Source organism: Cupressus sempervirens, chromosome 11 (genome assembly GCF_028749045.1).
Source record: "Cupressus sempervirens isolate cs-2001-9-10 chromosome 11, ASM2874904v1, whole genome shotgun sequence".
NCBI classification, from domain to species: domain Eukaryota; kingdom Viridiplantae; phylum Streptophyta; class Pinopsida; order Cupressales; family Cupressaceae; genus Cupressus; species Cupressus sempervirens.
In genome coordinates this window covers 447,248,805-447,262,027 of record NC_143128.1, presented here as the reverse complement: position 1 = coordinate 447,262,027, position 13,223 = coordinate 447,248,805, and the positions used below count along the sequence as shown (strand labels likewise).

Genomic DNA, 13,223 nt, shown 5'->3' with positions numbered 1-13,223 from the left:
TCACAAATCTGGTGTGAACCGAGATAGTGCAGAGAGGCTGCTTCGATCCTCGGGTAGGAATTGCAGGACTGAAGAAAGAGGTGATAAGCTGCGTAGGGGTCAATGTCGAGCAAAGCTGGAGCTGCAAAATAAAAATTCAGTATATAGAGTGGTGTTCTTTGGTTCGGGCATTCGGGCATAGCGAAGGTGGGCTACTAGAAGTCTTTCCTATGCTAAAGAAATAAATAATGATCACTGTGGAGCCTGTGCTTCTGCTACTTCCAGGATAATGGAAAGAAACTGCTTCGTGGTTGAGTCAAAAGAAGTGATGTTCAACATTAGAACCATTGAGGAAGGATCCACGAGAGTATATATCTCTTTACATATATTGCCTGTTTGTCTTTCCCTGATCAAGAGTTCTGCAACGGGAATTTGTTTTCCATTTGACCATTGCTGTACTGTCCTTGGACACTTGAAACATTGCTTCGAGATTTGGATGCACTGTACTGTTCCTTATCACATACTAACATGAGTGGTGTACTTGATTCCGGAGATTTGTATCAAAGAGCTGCAAGAATACTCGGGAGATTCGTTCACTAAGTTTATTGTTTGAACACCATCATCGCCGAGGCGATTGGGGACAAGCATAGGGTCAAGTCAAATTGTAGAAGATCGCTCAACAGAAAGCCAGATAACTTTCAAAATAAACACAAGCTTATGTTTGTATTGTTGAAATATCAGAATATTGAATCTATTTATGGACAAGGGAGGCAATGAATGCATATGAATGCTCTTATCGAATCACTTTGATATTATCCAGATTGGTAAATCAGATTTAATTTGGGATCTGATTTGTAAATCTAGAGATTTCACCTTTATTCCAAAATATTGCAGTGGATCGAGCACTTGATTTTTCTTGAATATATTAGATTTAGTGAAAGATACTCAATCCATCAATCCAGACTGTATTGCAAACTGCCTCTAAAAACAGCTAGCTGTTTTAAGGGTCAGACAGGTTTTAGATGAAATCCCCACTTATAATGCCTATCGGGTAATTATTTTGACTAATGCACTTTTCGGATGCCACATTTCTTTATTCAGATGTCATTTAAGCAGTTGACTGAGTTGCATTTAGAAATCTGGACTTGAGATATCGTGGCAAAAGTTTATCAATTAAAGCTTTTAAGTTTAGAACAAGTAAACAATAAAAAAACACTTATTGTTAGTGTATTCACATTGCCAGTAGCCTGGTAAAACATCAGATACATAGCAGAAACTTGTTAAGAAGACGATTGAGAAAAAGGCAAGTTTCTTGCCCACATCAAAACACAAACTTTCCCGTATAAAGATTAGCAATCATCAAATAAAAGAAATTGAAACTCACAAACTGGACCTGTGTATAGTTGTAAAACAAATTCATGCATGGATCGAAGTGCTGGAGTTTCAGGCTTATATCGTGTCTCAGACGAGACATTTTCTGATTTCAACATTTAGTTGTATAAAATTTTAAAAGCATATAATATATCAAATTATTTTTCTAAAATCACACCAACACCCACACACATATTCTGCTGCCATCCCCTGGCCCCATCCCTGAAACGCCATGGAACGCTAAAAACATTAATAGCAAAGTTCAGGTTTAAAAGTCCTCAAAATACCTGTTTGGTTGCATTTTGCATCACTACATACAAGAGCAATAGATTACCAAACACCCAAAATAGAAAATTTATATAATGAAATGCAGATTTTGCATTACTCAAAGTAAAGGGTTCCCAATCTTAACATATTTGAAAGCATAGTGAAATCTTTTTCTTTACAAGAACAGAATCTATATTTCAAAAAATATATATTAAAGGTTTCTAAGATGTAATTGAGAACTACTTCCTAACAAATAAATTCAGTGGCAGGCGTGCTGCAGGAGAGGGATTGTGACAATGAAGGGACAAATAAAATTAAAAAGCATCCCCAAAATAAAAGTTTAGAAATACCCATTTCTCGAGTTGGATATGTATGAAACAATCATAGCTGTTACACTCGCTATAAATATTTTGAAGTGGTGCAGTCAAGAGTCTTCTTAATCTTTTGCCACTCAGAAGAGTATTTGATTGCACTTGATATAATCAAATAAAATTACAAAGAATTTTATCTATATCTGTCAGTAAAGGTGCGATGGCCTCGGCTACGAATCGGACTCCCATAGGGAGAATAAGGTGGTGACCGAGTACGCTCCCTTCTAGATCCACCACCTCGGTAAGGAGAGCGGCGAGGAGAATATCCTTGTCCCTCATAATATGGGGAGCGATGAGGAGACCGGTAAGAGCTATAATCATCACGACCATGATAACTCCGCCGTCTATCACGACCATTATAGGAGCCTAACAAAAATTGAAAGTGAATACATCAACGGATCAACATGATAGATAATGAAATACTATCATTTCTCTACAATAAACAAACAAGTTGGAATTGATAACTAGAACATTAAAATAATAACACTTAAAATGCACGATTCAGCAAATAATTAATTGATTTTAAAGACATCAAACAGATCAAAAACAAAAACTCTCTTTCCTGCAAACCTGGACATATGAATTAAAAAGCTTAGATTCCAACTTACCAACTTCCCGGGTACTTTTCACCCCAAGATAGTTTCCAGGTGTAGGAGTCCTCGGACGCTTCCTCCTTGACTGAAATATAAAACAGACTAAATGTCAACAATAGATGTAGAAATAACCAGTACTAGCTGACAGGATGAATAATCTGCTCTTAAATCGTCATATAGAATGGGAGGAACATTGATCTTTTCAAATCAAATAAGATCAATGCTCTTTTTGAATATCAATTATATCATATTCGGTTCAGTCAGTGAACCATTGAGCAAACAGGGAAGTCACTGCTGTTTAAAATTAAGCACTCAGGGTCTCAAAAGCAAAGGTCACCAAGTAGCATTCAGATGCTAAAATACTAATGGAGAGCTAGTAAATTATGATTTAAAGACCAATAAGAACTAAAAACTACTTCCTCTCTGAGCACCAAATTTAACATGCAGTTCTCAATAGTTCCAATGCACCTCTAGGCATTTGCACAGTGCTGAATGTGAGGTACCAGAGCTTAGATGCGAGATTAGTTGGTGAAAATTCCCACTTGATTAGTTGGTGAAATGCTCAAGTTGTTTAGTTGGACAATGTTTGAAATGTTTAGTTGCAATGTTGCATAGAATAAACCATTAGGCTGGCGGCATTGATCAAGCTGATTAAGTTGGTATATAAACAGCTTCCTTGCTGCCAAGATACTTGAGGCAACACATTCTGAATAGCCAAAAAGTTGTATGTTAAAGAATGAAAAATCAAAAATTCAAAATAACACATGCTACCATCCCAATAAACAGCCATTTTGCATGGTGTGTTGGACTAGAGATGGATTGTTACACTTTACCTTCTCCACTGTGATGTACCGACCTTCAAGAATCGACTGATTCAAATATTTTATGCATCTTTCAGCATCCTCCAAACTTTCCATTGTTATAAATGCAAAACCACGTGAGATCCTGGTACGAGGTTCAACTACCAGACGGCAATCAACAACCTGAAATAGTAGCCACAACAATAAGGAGAACTAATGTAGCGTATAACAGATCAAAAATGTGCAATATTAACAGGACAAGGCAGCTAAATTAGAGTTCAACCTTTCCCTCTCTTGAGAAATGATCTTCAAGTTCCTTTTCTGTTACACGAGTAGACAGGCCAGTCACATAGAGTGTATTTCCAGGATTGTGTGCATCATCATTTCCTCGATGTTGCCTGGAAAGCAGAATGGCTATAAATTAAATTGTAGCCTTGTTCTGCATAATAGCAATGCAACACGAGTTTAATATATTCAAGATCTTCATTTATAAGTGTAGATATTACCTGCCAGGGCTGCGAGATCTGGATCTTGAGCGCATCCGACGAGGTGAAGGTGATGAAGAATACCTGTATATAAAATCAGCCTCAAAAACATTGCTTAGATAAGATTAAAGATACTATCATTCTTCACAACTGACCAAACTATTCAACAATGAAGAAATAAATTCAATTATGATTAAATTCAACAAAGGCACAAATAAACACGGTAATACATTCTACAATACCTCCCTTTTCTATAAAGATATAAAAGAGAAAAGAAAATGTGTTGTATGTCTGAACCTTAAATCAAGCAAATTTCACTCGAGCACGGGCATTTAATTTCCATTTCCTTCTACCAAACAAAAGATGGAACTTTAAAAACTTAATGTTGAAGGTGATTCCCAAATTATTGTGAATGCAATAACCAGAGTGAGCATGCAAGCATGGCACCTTCAAAATTACATTTACTTAATTATTCGAAGACTTCTTTCACTTGAAGATTTTAAGATTAGACACATTAGATGACAAGGTAATAAGGAAGCTGACATTCTATCAAGTTGGGCAATCAGACTTATAGAGGATGAAGTGGTAATTGAAGATTTTAGGGACTTAAGCGTCCGTTTGGTTCCTAGAAGATGACAGGAATTGGCTTTTTCAAAATTGGGATTTGAAAATTTTTGCATTTGTTTCAAGATTGGCAAAATGGAATTAGCATACCGGACTTCTAACTTTGCCTCAAAACCAGGTTTTCCAACTTCCTATAGCAAGTAGGAATTGAAAATCAAAACCTGGTTATGTTTTTTAAGGAGTGTAAAAACAATAGATTGGACTACTTTTTGAAATTTGCCTTCAACTCTAAGCTTATGCATAAAAATGTGTCTTCACACGCATCTTCCGAGTGAAACAAATGGTTCAAGTAAAATCCTGGATGAAGATTTGCAAAACCTTGATTTGGCTAAACCAAGGTTTGTAGAAATCCCAGTTTTTTGAATTCCAGGAACCAAACGAACCCTAAATGAAGATGCCTTTAAGTTAGATGCAACTATATTTTTTACATAAGGTGGTGAGGTGATTGACAAGATGGCCTAGAACATACGCGGGCATTTAATGAAGTGCTCTAATTGAAGAGCCAGTGGATGGTATGGAAGAACAAGAATTAGTGTGGGATTTATTTTCCAAATCACACAACATTCCAACATTCTCCTTTCTGTGATCACAGCAAAGGGTGTTGAGGAAAGTGGGAGAGTAGCCATAATGAAGACTTACTGAACCCATTCCATGGGCCAGTGACCATGCAAAGATTGAAAGGTCTTTTCAATTTTGAGTACTCGAAACTGTTTCAGAGTGTGCTTGTTTTACTATCTTACTAGGAGAAACTTTTAATAAGTTGAAGACTTGGCTCCAAACAAACTCAGACATTTACTCAATGATAATGGCATGGGGGCTTTTGCAGTTGTGGTAAGACTGGCTATGATTAAAATCGTTCCAGCGGATCTTGTAGGGGATTTAGATCCCTTGCTTCCAAGGGCACAGCCAGGGACCGGAATGATTTTTGTAGATGACCCAGTCCACATAGAGATGATAGAGAACACGAAGTACACACCCTTTGTCTGGCAGTTAGAGGAAGGGAAATGGCGTACCAGATTCAAGGAGGCAAGAAAGGGTTGGACAGGGATTCTCTGTGTCCTGGCCATTACAAAATTGGACATTGCGGAAGTGCCTACGAGACAGAGGTCACCAAAGAGGAACGGTGGACATTAGGGCTGGTGAGAAGGATTGTGTGGATTGCAAGGCTAGTTGGGAAGGTGTGGCAGAGGGTGCGGCGGTAGTGGATGATGAGGCGTCAATATTCGCAGATGCTCATGCAAATGGAAATGACAGGCGGGTGAGCTCATGAATCACAACCAGCACAACGAGGGTGCCTTTCTTCTACTTAAATTTTGAATTGTAATTTTTGGTGTTATGTTTTGCCACGTTTGAATTGCCCAACTTGATGTAATAGCTCTGTTAATGGAGTCTGTAATTAGGACTTAGTTCTGTTTGCAAAATAGCAATGAACCAGTAATGGTGGCTCGTTAATGTAATTACATGGGTTAAGTTAGAGTTTTTTCGGTGGGGGTGTACAGGTGAACAAACTCGAATTATCTGAGATATTCAAGGCTTTTTTGGTGTGAATTAAATTTAAACTTTTGTCAAGGAGTTCAAGGAATTCTCATTGTTTTCCTTTCAAAACCCAACATCAAAAACAAAAACAATAACAACCTTAAAGACACAGAAAAAGGAAATGCAAAAGGATGCATAATAGAATTATGGCTAGCTGTTAATGAAAACATGGAAAGTAAGTTTGTATAAAAGCGCTGAAAGTGTTTAGGCCAGTTGATAGATAGAATTTAAAAGCAAACTTCACTCAAGCACAGACATTTAATTTCCATTCTCTTCTATCAAACAAAAGATAGAATTTAAACTTTTGTCTAAGAGTTTAAGGAATTCTCATTGTTTTCCTTTCAACCCCAACATCCAAAAAAAAAACAATAACAACCTTAAAGACACAGGAAAGGGAAACACGAAAGGATGTATAATATAATCATGGCTTACTCCAAGAATGAAGACCATCGTAGACACTTCGAAAAAGATCTTTAGAAGGGCCCAAAAGGATGCATAATAGAATTATGGCTAGCTGTTAATGAAAACATGGTAAGTAATTTTGTATAAAAGCACTGAAAGTGTTTAGGCCAGTTGATAGATAGAATTTAAAAGCAAACTTCACTCAAGCACAGACATTTAATTTCCATTCTCTTATATCAAACAAAAGATAGAATTTAAACTTTTGTCTAGGAGATTAAGGAATTCTCATTGTTTTCCTTTCAAACCCAACGTCAAAAAAAAAAACAATAACAACCTTAAAGTCACAGGAAAGAGAAACACGAAAGGATGTATAATATAATTACGGCCGACTCCAAGAAAGAAGAAGACCACTGTAGACACTTAGAAAAAAATCTTTATAAAAAAAGTGTCCTTTTGGGGTTACAAAAGAGAAACTGTTGGGCCATATTGTATCAAAGGAAGGGGTAAGAATTGATCCAGAAAGAGTGGCTCTCATTGATAATATTCAAATATCCAAGACAATAAAAACTATCCAGTCATTCTTCGGTCAAATCAATTTTGTGAGAAGGTTTGTCTCTAATTTTGCAGAAATCATTAAGCCAATTGCTAAGATGCTGAAAAAAGGGGCTAAACTAACATGGAGCAATGAAGCCATTGAGGCATTTGCAATGATAAAGAAAACCATCAAAGAGGCTCCAGTGCTTAAGCCTTCTGATTTGAAGAAACCTTTGCAGATCTTTTCGTTTGCATCTTATCACACTGTAGCTTCGGTTATGTCACAGAACAATACAGAGGGCCATGAGCAACCCATCGCATTTTTCAGCAAGTGTTGGCAAGCTGCTGAGCTCAATTATGACATTAATCAAAAACAGGCTTATGCTCTTGTCAAAGCAGTTAAATTATTCAGGCCTTACCTAGTTGGAACAGATGTTATTGCGTATGTCCCAAATGTGGCAGTTAAGGACATTCTCAAACAGTCGAAGACTACTGGAAGAAGATGCAGATGGATAAACCACACACAAGAATTAAATGTTGATATCCAAATCACAGAGTTGGTAAGAGGGCAAGGCCTAGCCAAACTTATGGCAAATGCAAATCTTGAGGCCGCACAGGTAAACCAAGTCGATCTTGAGCATACAGAAGTCAGCATAGAGAGGTGCCCTTGGTATAGTGATAGAGTTTAGTATTTAAGGCATATGAAATGTAATGACAGTCAGAATGATAACTAGAAAAGAACTATTAAACTTCAGGCTGCTAAACATGTCTTAATTCAGGGAGACCTCTATTGGAAGAATAGAGATGGAATTTTACTTTTCTTCCTAGACACATATCAAGCTAAATCTACCCTTAAGGAGATGCATGAAGGAGGTTGTGGTGGTCAATTTTCAGCCAAAACTACGGCACATTAAATCCTTTATGAAATTATTATTGGCCACAACTTTTTAAAGATTTCCACGCCTATGTGTGGAAATGTGAGGCTTGTCAGAAGTTCTCTGGAAAGTTAAAGTATGATGGTGCCCTTCCCTTAAGGACTTTGCAAACAGAATAACCTTTTCAGATGTGGGGGATTGACTTTATAGGAGATAAGCAACAAGTCAAGTGGGCGCATAGTTTGATCTTGCTAGCAACTGACTATTTTACTAAATGGGTAGAAGCCATACCTGCTAGACAATCCAATAGCAACATTGCAATTAAATTTCTCATGGAAAATATCTTAACTAGATTTGTTATTCCTCAAAAAAAATTTATAGACAATGGTTTGTGTTTTAGATCTAAAGAGTTCTAAGATTTTTGAAAGAAATATGGTATAATTGTTTCTTATTCATCTCCATATCATCCCCAAGGCAATGGGCAAGCCGAATCCAGCAATAAGAACATATTGAAGATCATTAGGAGAATATTGGATAATAAAAAAAGAGCTTGGGAATCCAAATTAAACTTGGCATTATGAGCTGAGAGGATCACAGAAAAGAAGTCTACCCATTTCTCCCCTTTCAACTTGGTCTATGGCAAGGAAGCAAGACTTCCCCTTAATAACTTACTGCTAGTGTATAAATTCATGACTGAAGAGTACTTGAGAGATATTGATTTTATGGAAGAAAGAGAGGTTAAATGAATTAGTAGAGCTTGATGAAATCTGGAGACATGCGCAAGAACAAAATATCAACAAACAAAAGCATGTTAAATTTCTCGATGACAAGAAAGCCACAAACAAATCTTTCAAGATAGGAGATTGGGTTTTGAAATGGAATGCTACATAACAAGATAAGGATAAGCATGGTAAATTTGAGGCCTCATGGTTAGGACCTTTTATCATTTCAGAAAAGGTAGGAGAGCTTTGTGAGCCTAACGGAGTTTCACAGAAATTAGACAAGAGCACAACGGAGCATTGTTTCTGGAACCCATTGTGAATACTTGAGTCCCAAAATATAAATGTTAAGGCAGAATCAATAGTTTGGGGCCAAAATGTTATGCAGGAAAGAGTGCTGTGAATCACTAGCAGAAAAAGCCCAGAGAATTCTATCATTCAAAAGGTTCCTCAATCAGTAGGATATGGAAACAATATTCAGAAGTTTGGACAGTTGCAGAAAACAAGAAGAATGGTGCAGCTTTCAGAAAAATCATCTTCAAAACCAAATATCAGATCCTGATGAATCCAAAGCAAGAAAAAAAAGAGAAGACAAATTAATGAAACAGTTGGTCCAATCTCAATAGCTTCCTGGCTTAAAAATAAAAATAAGTCATTGGCTGGTTGAAAGGAATCTGATGAAATTGCATTACGCACAGATGAAGGCAATCATGTATCTCTGATTCTATACAAAACAATTCTGGGAAGAATTCACACCTGCAAGATGAAAAATCACCTTCAGACACACCTTAAAACATACTAGCTACTGCTCTGTTTCCTGCAATGCAGCAATTGAAAACCCTGAATTGTGAACCATTTGGAAAGATGTAAGAATTGATTCTCCTGATCAAGCCACCGAAAGTTCCACTTCTTCTAGGCATATAATGCAGGATCTGAACACACAGAAATGAGGAACATGGCAGAACAATGACAGCATATTTTCATGGACCTTCCACAATGCACAGGGGTGACAGGATGGTGTTTATATCAAAAAATGGAAAACATATAATGATAAGCTTATCATATTCTGGAAAAGCATTTGCTGGGTCTCAACATGGAGCAATAAATAAATCTAACTATAAAGAATTGGCAGCATCCTTTCTACAGAATCATTTTCTATGTTATTGAAAGAGTAATGAAAGTTATTCATTCCGACTTTGTATGTATGGCTGTGCATGTTTTATGGCTTTTTGCATGTGGCTTTGTATTGTGGCAGAGTTATTGCAATTGTGGAATATTGAATTTTGCAACGACTGGTGGAATGAGAAGTCTGTGAATCAATATCATGAAATGTGCTTGCTTGTAAGCAATGGTTTGCCACATCCTTTTATTGTCGAGGAATGTCAGAAACAACTCTGCAAGGTTTGCCACATCCATTTATTATCAAGGAATGTCAGAAAGAACTCCCGGCACCATCTTCTTTTGATTTCAACTGTATTTTGGGCTTTGATATGTCATGTCACCTGTTCAGGTCACAAAGCTTTCCCGGGAACCATGTCTCAGACCGCGGTGATGGAGTTAACAACATACCAATGGATATAATATGAATGGAGTATGTAAATGACAACACACAATCTTCAGAAGCCTTCCATCGCAGATACACTGGAAGACGGTGATAGGCTCGAAAGTAATTTCACAGAAGTTATAGGAATAGATGACGGTAAAACTCGTTGATAAGCAGTTGTGATATCGAAATCCTCTGAGAAGATTGACAAACAAAGCAGCACCTGATGCATATCTATCCTCTTTGAAGCTCAATCATGCTTTAAAAATTATTGGGAAATTGGATTATGAATAAGTTGCAATGCATTAACACAATTCGTTCATCATCTTACTTATAAGATATTGACCATAACAAATTATTATCTTCTGATTATTACAAAGGATCAGTTAACCTTTATGAGGAGGTGTGTTAGCTGAGGTATAATTACACATACTTTGGATCATATATAAATAAGAGTGCCAGAACATAACAGAGTGACACACAGCACAATTCAATAAAAACATTTTATATAGATGAACACAATTCCCAAAAACAAACAGGTTGAAGTTAGAAAACTATTCTTCATTCTTTTAAAGGGCAGATATACATGCAATTTAGAAAAGGAAAACAGACGAGTGATTTTCAGATATGAGAGTTTCAAATGATATTATCATTCTGGCATGATCGGTAAGCATTATATGTTTTTTATTTATATAAAGCAAAGGAATCAAAGTATTAATAACTCTCCTTTTCATTTATAATCTTGTGAGTAATTCAAATATCTGATCGTAATAGAGGTTAGTTATAGTGTCTTAAATTAGAACATCAGAGATATAGAGAAATATTAATCTGTTTCCATATCTTTGTCCAGTTTGTCTCCCTACCGTAGGAGTTAAAATTCAATCTGGATTAATTTAGGATTGCATACATATTTGATGTTTTACATTTCGATGATTGAATTGTTGATAACATAAATGCATATGGTAAAAACTTATATAATATTGACTCTATTGCCCTCATAAATAAGGCACTGATTTCTACATTCTTTATGTTGTGTTTCATCTGATTCATAACCTGAATTTTGGCAATTGCTTTTTACTTTTCCTCTCAAAGAATTAATCCATTCACTTACCATTATCATTTTAAGCATCTTTATTTCCAAGTAATTCTATTTATCTAAATTTCAGAATGTTGGTGTTTAAAGCACATTTTACCTAAAGCATTTATAAGTAATTGATGTAAATACATTTTCAGCAATTTAAAATATTTTAAGTGGTGCAGTCAAGAGTCATCTTAATCTCTTGCCATTTAGAAGAGTATTTGATTGCATTTGATATTGGATTATCTAGTATAAAATCCCCAGGACTAAGAGATTGGTTTGGAAGTAGGCACACCCACCTTAGCAGAGCCAAAAGTGCAGAGGACTTGGATCAGATTCGTCAGTCCTGTCAAGTTGGCCATAACCAGTTGGAATCCCAGCATTGAGTTGGCAAGACTCGTACGGTCTCCATCTGTGGTTTTGGGAACCAACACGACCAATGGAAAGTATGAATGCTTCAAATTCAAAGATAGCCCAAAAAGTCAAGTCATTGGCCTTGGATGACAATCGGTGGATTAATGTGGAATGTGTATTGGAATTCACTAAGCCTATCATAACCATGCTCCAATTTGTTGATATGCACCTTGTTTGTGGAATGTCTATAAAGGCATGGACACAATGGTAAAGAAAGTAAAATTGGCAATACAAAAACATAAAGATGATCCCATGGAATGTGAAAACTTATGCAATAAGATGGAATCAATTATTCATCCTTGTGGGGAAAAGAATCATTACCCCATTGCACCTCCTTACATATGTGATATCTTCAAGGTACTATAGGAAAAAGTACTTTCTATACCAAGGAGATTAGCACCATATAGAGATGATGAAGTTGGTAATGGGTACACATAGGCATTTAGTAGACTCTTCCAAGAAAAATAAGTGGAGAAACAAGTGAGGTAAGAATTCAGCATGTTTACCTCAAGAAGTCATACTCCAACAGATATCAATGATCAATACACCATGAAAGTTATCACATGGTGGAACGTCCGTGGTCTAAAATTTGGTTACCTCCAACCTCATGCAATCAAGATCCTTTCACAATTAAGCTTTTTTTGTTTTTATACCACATTTATTCTTGTTGGTGTAATTAAATATTCACTAATTACACTTACTTAAGCTTACTCAGGATAATGCATTGGATAGTAGTTTGTGATTGAGACACTTAGGAGTTTGTGATTGAGACACTTAGGAGTTTGCACCTCAATTAAACACATGGTGTAGAAGAATTCCACTCTGGGTGGTCATAGTTGTTATCTCATTCCACCTTTAGTGCACTTACCACATTATCATCCTCATCATCGCACATACTTCATTGCATAATGAAGGATGATCCACCTTTGGTGGACATGTGATTCCACCTTGTGTGGGTGATAGCTTATCTTCTCCTTATCATTGTCTCTTGCCACCTCTCCTATACAAAGAGGCCTATTATGTACATTTCAAATCAATCCATTGGATGTCAATCAAGTCCATTATCAATAATAGCATTCTTGCATCTTCATGCAATTGTCTTGTCATTCTCTTGTGGAAGTTATCTTAGTCTTTCATTTGATGCTAGGGGTGTTGTAAAGTCACCTAAAACTCTAACATTACCTCATAGCTCTCATAGTGTGAAGACCTCTTCTCAAGAAGTGCAATCTTGGCTTGAGTTATTGTTGGTGCAGCATTTGGCAATTTGGACAACACAATTTGGAGGAGATTTCAGAGAGTCCTATTTTGTGACCTTCTATTGCAGGCAAAAATTGGAGCTTGTTGGTGTAAATCAACGGTTGGCATCATATAGAGGAGGTCCAAAAACTCCTAAATCTAATTTTGTTTCATCCAAATCGAACATTTGAGGCCAAATCTAGAGCCATTTGATTTTTGAAGATGTGGCGACGGCGATTCAAAAAAAAAAATTCTAAGGCAATTTTCAAATGGCGATATCTCCCTCATACGGACTCTTTTCTGAGCAATTTTTTTTATTTTGAGGTAAAATTTCACAATCTACACAGTGGTGTAGGTGATTTTGGATCTGTCTCTAAATTTTTTCTTGAAAATCGC

The 13,223-nt window shown here is 36.5% G+C and overlaps 1 protein-coding gene across 2 annotated transcripts in view; it reads right to left on the bottom strand.

Annotated features, from left to right (window-relative positions):
* Positions 1-1,785: 1,785 nt before the first annotated feature.
* The window catches only part of LOC149530343 (RNA-binding (RRM/RBD/RNP motifs) family protein), a 34,328-nt gene continuing 22,890 nt past the window's right edge, over positions 1,786-13,223 (bottom strand). For both annotated transcript variants that reach the window (XM_089811388.1, XM_089811389.1), the window contains 5 exons: positions 3,888-3,950; positions 3,665-3,779; positions 3,415-3,564; positions 2,597-2,666; positions 1,786-2,354 (listed from right to left, as the gene is read on the bottom strand). In XM_089811388.1, the coding sequence (XP_089667514.1) occupies positions 2,122-2,354; positions 2,597-2,666; positions 3,415-3,564; positions 3,665-3,779; positions 3,888-3,950 (631 nt within the window). In that variant the 3' untranslated portion in view covers positions 1,786-2,121. The remainder of the gene's footprint in view (positions 2,355-2,596; positions 2,667-3,414; positions 3,565-3,664; positions 3,780-3,887; positions 3,951-13,223) is intronic.